The 7,137-nt window shown below is 55.0% G+C and overlaps 1 protein-coding gene and 1 long non-coding RNA gene across 2 annotated transcripts; one reads left to right on the plus strand and one right to left on the minus strand.

The window, feature by feature from the left end:
- Positions 1 to 2,427: 2,427 nt before the first annotated feature.
- On the minus strand, positions 2,428 to 4,588 carry Ddit4 (DNA damage inducible transcript 4). The gene is made up of 3 exons (XM_036168458.1): positions 4,454 to 4,588; positions 4,054 to 4,327; positions 2,428 to 3,773 (listed from the first exon to the last, which is right to left on the minus strand). Exons 2-3 carry the CDS (start codon positions 4,265 to 4,267, stop codon positions 3,280 to 3,282), a joined length of 708 nt encoding a protein of 235 aa, XP_036024351.1. The 5' UTR covers positions 4,268 to 4,327; positions 4,454 to 4,588; the 3' UTR covers positions 2,428 to 3,279.
- A 257-nt stretch (positions 4,589 to 4,845) lies between these two features.
- Positions 4,846 to 6,906, plus strand: LOC118570083. Its single transcript, XR_004943119.1, has 3 exons — positions 4,846 to 5,017; positions 5,725 to 5,839; positions 6,329 to 6,906. It is a non-coding gene; the product is annotated as an uncharacterized LOC118570083 (long non-coding RNA).
- Positions 6,907 to 7,137: the final 231 nt, after the last annotated feature.

Genomic DNA, 7,137 nt, shown 5'->3' on the forward strand with positions numbered 1-7,137 from the left:
AGACAAGAGCAAAGAGAGCCAAGGAGTCCCTGTGAAAGGATACTTGTTCTACAGCTAGCCCCCCCCCCCCCCCCACTGCTCAAACCCAGGACCGGCTTTTCCTCTGCCCATGGTGGACCCCAGTGACATCCTCTTTAGAGTCGTTTCCCAAGAGCATCACCACTTTACAAATCGCAAAGATCTAGTGACTTGTTCTAGGTTATCTGCTACAAAATGACTGAGTCAGAGTCTGAACCCAGATCTCATCAATTCTAAATCATGTGGCCCTGGCCACAAAGGACAAGACTTCCTCCAAGACCTCAAGCCTTTAAGGGGCTGGAATTAGGCTCAGCTAGTAGAGCAGTTGTCTAACACTGTAAGGCCCTGGGTCAATCACCTGCCCAAAAGTCTGTAGAGTTTCCCTACACTAGGTAGTAGGCATACTGAACAACCTATGTTTCTCCTCTTTCTCCTCACAAGGCTGAGGCTGGGAGGATATAGTGTTCCTCAGGCTTAAGGAGAGTGGGTAGCTGACTCTGACACTATACACCAGAGGAACCTAAGAACCCCCATCAGGGCCGGAGGGATACAGAACAAGCTGATAAATGACATCTAGGACTGCCAAGATTTCAACATGGTCATTGTGAAAGATGGAGGTGGGGGAGGCAGAGGAGAACCTTGAAAGGGCTGTACTTTTCTCTGGGCTTTAAAGGAAAGGCAGAGGGGCCACATCCCTAGCAAAGGCCACTAGGAAGATCAGAGCCTGGGGGCTTAGCCAAGGTTTAGAATAAGGCATCTTGGTCGCATTGGTTCTAAAGAACCAGTCCTTCCTCTTGCCTCCATTGGACCAGCTTCAGAAAGGAAGGGCCTACTGAACCATCCCACTCAGGCCTGGAGATACCAAGGCAGGGCAGGGGCTGGCCATAGTTTTCCTTGCTCCTGCTTGGGGACCAGGAACACAGAAGAGCAAGTCATGGCCCAGTCTGTTTCTTGAACAGTGCCTGTCCCCTAAGAGGGAGTGCTGGGCTGTACCCTCAGGCTGAGCATGGGTCAGCCTTTGCCCAAGCAGATGGCCATTCTTCATGTGTAAGATATTCCAGAGAACCCCTGCCCTACCCACCCCTCCCAGTAAGATAGGTAATGACTTTCCTGAAGCTGTGTACCATTCTCTCTCTCTCTTCCCTTTGCTTTATTTCAGTAGAATCTATGTTGCTTTAGCTGGTCTCAAACTCATTACGTAGTCCAGGCAAGTCTAGTTCTCACCATATAGCCCAGGCTAGCCTCAAACTCACTATGTAGATCAGATCAGCCTTGGATTCAAGGCAATCCTCTTGCCTTTGCTTCCCTAAGTGCTGGGATTCCAGGTGTACACTGACTGTCACAAATGGCTTCTAACCAGGTTCATTCATTTCGGAAAATAAGCCCTGCAGGCTCTATGAAAGAGATGTGGTTCTCCTTGGCTACCCCAAAGGTCAGGCCCTGGATGGAATCCCAGAGGAAAACACAGATTTTTTTTTTTTTTTTAGTCTCTTCCTTCAACTCACTGGAGAGATCTGGTTTTCCTTTGTGGTTTGTGGGAGAGGTAGAGATCAAATCTAGGGCCTTTTACAAGCTAGGCAAGTACTCCACACTGAGCTCCATGGCCAACCTGAGAGATCTGTTTTAACTAAGCCCTCCAAAAGGTTGCTAAGTAAAGAACCACTTTCCAGTCTTGGGCCCACAAAGCCTGTCTGAGGGAAGAGGAACAAAGGAAGCAATAGTTCTCCAAAAGCAGTTGGAGTGGGTGGACCCTGGAGTCAGGAGAGGTGGGAAAGGCCTTGGCCTCCCTGGCTGCAGTCCAGCATTTCTGATAAGGAACTCCAATCCAGCCCATTGTCTGATTGGGCCCTTTCTCTGGTAAGAAAATCAGGGGTCACCCCGGTCACCCCTCTGTCATTGTAGTGTTGGGAGACTCTGCTCCTGCCCAAGCCACATCCCCTGAGCTTAGGTTTCTTGTCTAGTGAGAGCTTTGAGCTGAACTGTCTGTCCTTAACTAACTTCTCTCAACCTTTTTCTACCCCTAGATAGTCGTATACTGTGCACCAGATCAACCTAGACTTGCCGCGTAGGTAAGGGCCTGAGGCTCAGCAGGCTGTGACCGGCTTCTCATCGGGAGAGCCAGGTAACCCTCCTGATGGAGACTCTGTCTTCCAGGGAGGCCTGACTCACCCTGCACTTTCAGGTACATTCCAGCACACTCCACTAGCAGCTCCAGCCAGCAGAGCTGAGGGACCCCGGGTTCTCGGCCCTCACCGGGTAGTCCACATACCTGTTACCAGGTTGCCAGGTCGTCCAGGAAGGGGTCAGGGACCTCACAAGGGGCCCCTAGAATCTGATGGAACTTGTCTTCACCAGCACCACCCACACCCACCCAGCCCTCTAATACTTCATTCATGGCACTGATGAGACTCAAGTGTTTTAACAAACATGTTTATTAGAAAAGTAAAAATATTGCATAGGTCTTAATACTTGAACATCAAGTGTATTCATGAACCGTGAGTATCTTCATGTAAACAGTTCTAGATGGAAGACCCAGGCGGCATTCCTCTGGGGGAGGGGTTCCAGCCCCCACCCCCCCCCCCCATCCCCTCACAGTTCCATCCTCCAGTCCGTGGCAGGGGACAGGCTGGACGAAGAAGCTCCCGGGTGTTATTTTTTCAAGTGTCAAAGATCCCGGATGATCCTAACACCCACCCTTTCCTACTCTTACATTCATGCGTCTGTAAGATAGCTGCCTCCAACAGGTCAGTAGTGAAGCTCCCCTCCCCCCCCCCCCAACAAAAGATAAAAAACCAACGACAAACACTCGATCTGAACAGACCGGTGAGATACGCGAACTATCTCCTCCGTATCTCCGAGACCTCCCCCCCTCCCTCAGCACACACCCCCGGCAGAGGCCAGTGCAGACCAGCTGCCCTCCCGGCTCTGTCTTACTACTGTTGTTGTAACTGTCAGTAATAATAATAACAATTAAAAAAAAAAAAGGTACATGCTACATACACATCCAGCCAGACGCCTGTGCGGCCCCTAAGCCTTTGTTTCATGCTACAGTACTAAGGGGCATGTGCCCCAACAACAAGGAGCCACCTGCACACAACCTAGCGACCTTCCTTCACACTTCCTTCTCCCACCTTGGCCCCGCGCCCCTCATCAGGTGGCTCTTCTCCGTTTTCTAACGCGGGCATCAGTCCTTGCCTGAAGTCCTCACCACAAGTTTCCTGTCTCCGCTATGGGGGCAGTGCGGGCCCCCCAGGACGAAGCTCAACACTCTTCAATGAGCAGCTGCTCGGAGCTGTAAAGCTTCTTCTTGATGACTCTGAAGCCGGTGCTGAGCGTCAGCGACTGGCTGTAGCCAGGGACCAAGGAAGAGTTGGCAGAACTCAACAGCCCCTGAATCTTGGGCCAGAGGCGAGAGTCCAGGCGCAGCACCAGGGTCAACTGGAAGGTGGGCACTAGGCTGGGGTCGAGGGCCAGCTGAGCCACGCTGTGGCAGCTCTTGCCTTGCTCCACACAGACGTCCAGCAGTGCCCCCCGCAGGCCGCACGGCTCGCTGTAAGCCAGGCGCAGGAGTTCCTTGCCCACCTGGCTCACCAGCTGGCCTGGCATCAGCAGGCGTGCAGGGCGCCGCGAGCCCAATCGCGCCTGGGACAGGCTCTCCTGCAGCAGCTGCATCAGGTTGGCACACAGATGCTCATCCTCGGGGTCGCTGAGGAGCTCAAAGTCGGGCAGAGACACCCCATCCAGGTATGAGGAGTCTGGAAGAGAGAACACAGGGAACGGTTTTAGAGCGGCTTCCACCGGCGCGGGGGGCGGGGGGGCGGGGAGGGAGGTGTAGTTTTGCTAAGAAAACAGCGTTCCTTCCCACTCCGTGCCTCAGTTTCTCCGCCCCACACTCGTGCCTTCTAACCCCGGAGTAATCTGGTTCTCGTGGGGGGATGGATGGGAAGCCAGGGTGGCTTTGATCGGGGGTACAGCTCGGTTCGTTCCCACCTCCCGGGCCCCTGGAGTCGTGTACCGCACCCGCTCGCTGCTCACCTTCCTCCGGCCCGAAGCCACTGTTGCTGCTGCTGTCCAGGGACTCACAGTCCGAGCTCTCCAGGCTCGCGCAGCGGTCAAGGCCCTCTTCTCGGGCCGCAGACCCCCAGGCGGAGCGCGGCGGCCGATCAGCGGCAGGAGTTCCGGACGAGGACGAAGAGGAGGAGGAGGAGGAGGACGAGGACGAGGAGAAACGATCCCAAAGGCTAGGCATGGCGAGGTCAGACACCAGGACGCTGGCTGCTGAGCTTCGGGTGAGGGAGCGCAGAAGACTCTGAAAAGACAAGAGGGACAAGGACCCCGCGTCAGTGTCGGCGTTGCACAGGACCCAGGGCGCTGGGGCCGCCACAGCCGAGGTCGCCCCCGCGACGAGGTGTGCACACCCGGGAGGGACACTCACCTGCTAGCGCGGTCAGTGAGGGCTGTGGACAAACGCGCCCTGCCCTGCCTCTCGAAGGGTGAACGAACTGGTGCCAACCTCCCCGATCACTGCCCGGGCCTGTCCCTTCGAACCCTCTCGCACCTCCCCCTGCCCGCTGCGATCCCCTAGCACCAGCGCGCAGCAGCCTATAAGGGCTCTCGCGGAGAGGCCACGCCCCCTCCGGGGCGCCGCCCAATCGGGACCCGGGAGTGTGGCCCACCTCAGCCAATGGGCTCCGGGCGCACGTTCGCAACGTTCTCTCCTGCCTGGTGACAGCGGCCTGGCCCCGCCCCCGCGGAGCCCCGGAACGCTCCCGGCCGAACCTCCCCCCACCCCCTTAGCCGCGGCCACACCCCCTTTCTGGAAGGGAATGGAGGCGGCTTTCAGCAGCTGCCAAGGTCCCTGAGGGCGCTCGCGGCAGGGGAGGATCAAGGAAAGGCTTGTTTATTATAGGGTCGCGTTGCTGGGGGGAGGGGACAGCCCTTGGCTGCCCTGGGACGAAGAGTTAGGGGACCCGGAGCGGCGATGAACAAGGGGAGACAGGTACCCCCACTGTCTAGGAGCCCGAGGGCCAAGGGCAGTACCGGGCACACAAGTGGATGCCCGTGGGACCGTGGCGCGGCGACAGACGTCACCCCGCTGTCCCGCGAGCATCAACAACGCGGTGTACATTTTGGTGATAGGTCCAAAGACAGGGCAGCTCAGGGCCTGGCGGCCTCCACGTACCCCATCAGTCTTCCTGTTCCTGCACAGCCCCCCGGGGATGTGCTCATGAGGACATCAGTGCTCCCCATCCCCCCCCACCCCGTGCGAGGTTGTCCCCCAAGCAGAGGGTCTGGGTGGGGGTTAGAGTTCACGGACTCGGATTCATAGCGCCTGATCCACGGCCAGGGGACAAGGACTCCCGTCAAACCGACACACTGACCCACCCGCAGGCCTTAGGGACAGACCACTGCGGGGCCTGTGCCTCCCTAGCCCGCTGCGGCAGAGCCCCTGGCGTCCGCCGGGTCCTAGAATCCCTCTCGCGCTTAATGTTAAAAAAAAAAAAAAAAAAGACTCAGTTCAATGGAACCCAGGACGCAGATCTTCGGGAAAGCCCGAGTGCAACAGCCATCTGGGGTTTCATCATTCAGGAGAGGCAACAGGAAATCTGGCCTGGCAGTGATGCCTGAGGGCTAATAGTGATTGCTCAGGGCGGGAGGAGATTCAGACCGACTAGACTTTTTTTTTTTTTTTTTAATTTTTTTCAGAGTAGAACACCTGGACCCTGATGGAAGAAAAACCAAACTTACATCAGACACTTTGGCCCGGAGGGCAGGAACCAAACCAGATCAGACTGGCGAGTATCAGATCGCTGCAGGGCAGGTTTGTTTGTGACACATGACACTTGCCCGGGAAGTCAGGCCACAGTTCTTTCCAGCCCCACCTCCCACTCCCCAGTTTTATCTTTTGACAGTCTCACAGCTGGCCAGCCTGGAACTCACTATATTGACCAGGCTGGCCTTGAAGTCACAGAGATTGATCTGCCTTTGCCTCCCAAGTGCTGGAATTAAAGGCATGAACCACGTCCCATAGCGCCTTACCGCCGATATTTTAAAAATTAAAAAAGACTGACTTTTAGAACAGCCGGGTCTTATAACTGCAAAAGGAAGGGAATCCAGAGTCTCCCACACTCACTCTCATTTTCCAGGTGGGAGAACCCCTGCTTTAGAACACATTTATGGACACCCCCCCCAGGGGGTGGGATATACTCAGATTAGGAGTCACAGTTTGAAAGACAGCTGCAGGAAAAAGTACTGTGTTTGCCCCTAGGACTCCCAGGCCTAACCGATGGCTTTCTTTCCTGACATTTAGATCTGCCGCTTGCGAGGAGACATCGGATGGGGCGGTGAGATGAAATGCTTCTGCAGGAGAAGGTGACATCATCGTGTGGTGTCTTTCACGGAGTGGGAGAGAGTTGAGGGCCTGTGTGAGTGAATCTTCCCGCTGCCAGGAAGAAAGGAGAAAGAAATCAATTGACCAGCAGGGCACCCATTCCTCCTACGAGGCTGAGCCCATTGGAGATAGACTATGGACGCTTTTTTCTTCACCATTTTGTTTTTTTGTCTGTGCTGGGGATGAATCCGGTGCTTCAGGCATGCTAGGCACAGCCCTGGCTCTAGGCTGCATCTCCAGCCTCCCCTCCCCACTCTTCCCTCTCCTCTTTTTACATTTTTTTTTTTTTTGTAGGAAAAAAAAATACTTCAGAAAAATATGACGCATTGGCCCAGGAAAAACAGTTTTCCTTTGAAGTGAATATTAATAAACAAAAGAATCCCTGGCCAGTTTGGGAAGGGGTTTATTAGAATTCAATCATTCATCCAACAGAAAACCATCAAGGGCTATGTAAGCCTCCCCCCCCCCCCCCCCCCCCCCGCCTTTGGTGATTATTTTTTGAAGCAGGGTCTCATGTACCCCAGGCTGGCCTAGAACTTGACCCCTTGGGTTTCCCCAAGTGCCGGGATTTCAGGCATGCACATGAAGCCTGGTCTGAGCAACACTGGGGGGCAGATTGAACCCAGTGTTTTGTGACTAAGCCACATCCAGCCTCCATCAGTGAATCTTTCTGTTCCTGAAAGAGCTTCCCTCAAATGGGAAAGGGTTGTATTCAGAGGCACTGGATA

This window comes from Onychomys torridus, chromosome 18 (assembly GCF_903995425.1).
Source record: "Onychomys torridus chromosome 18, mOncTor1.1, whole genome shotgun sequence".
NCBI classification, from domain to species: domain Eukaryota; kingdom Metazoa; phylum Chordata; class Mammalia; order Rodentia; family Cricetidae; genus Onychomys; species Onychomys torridus.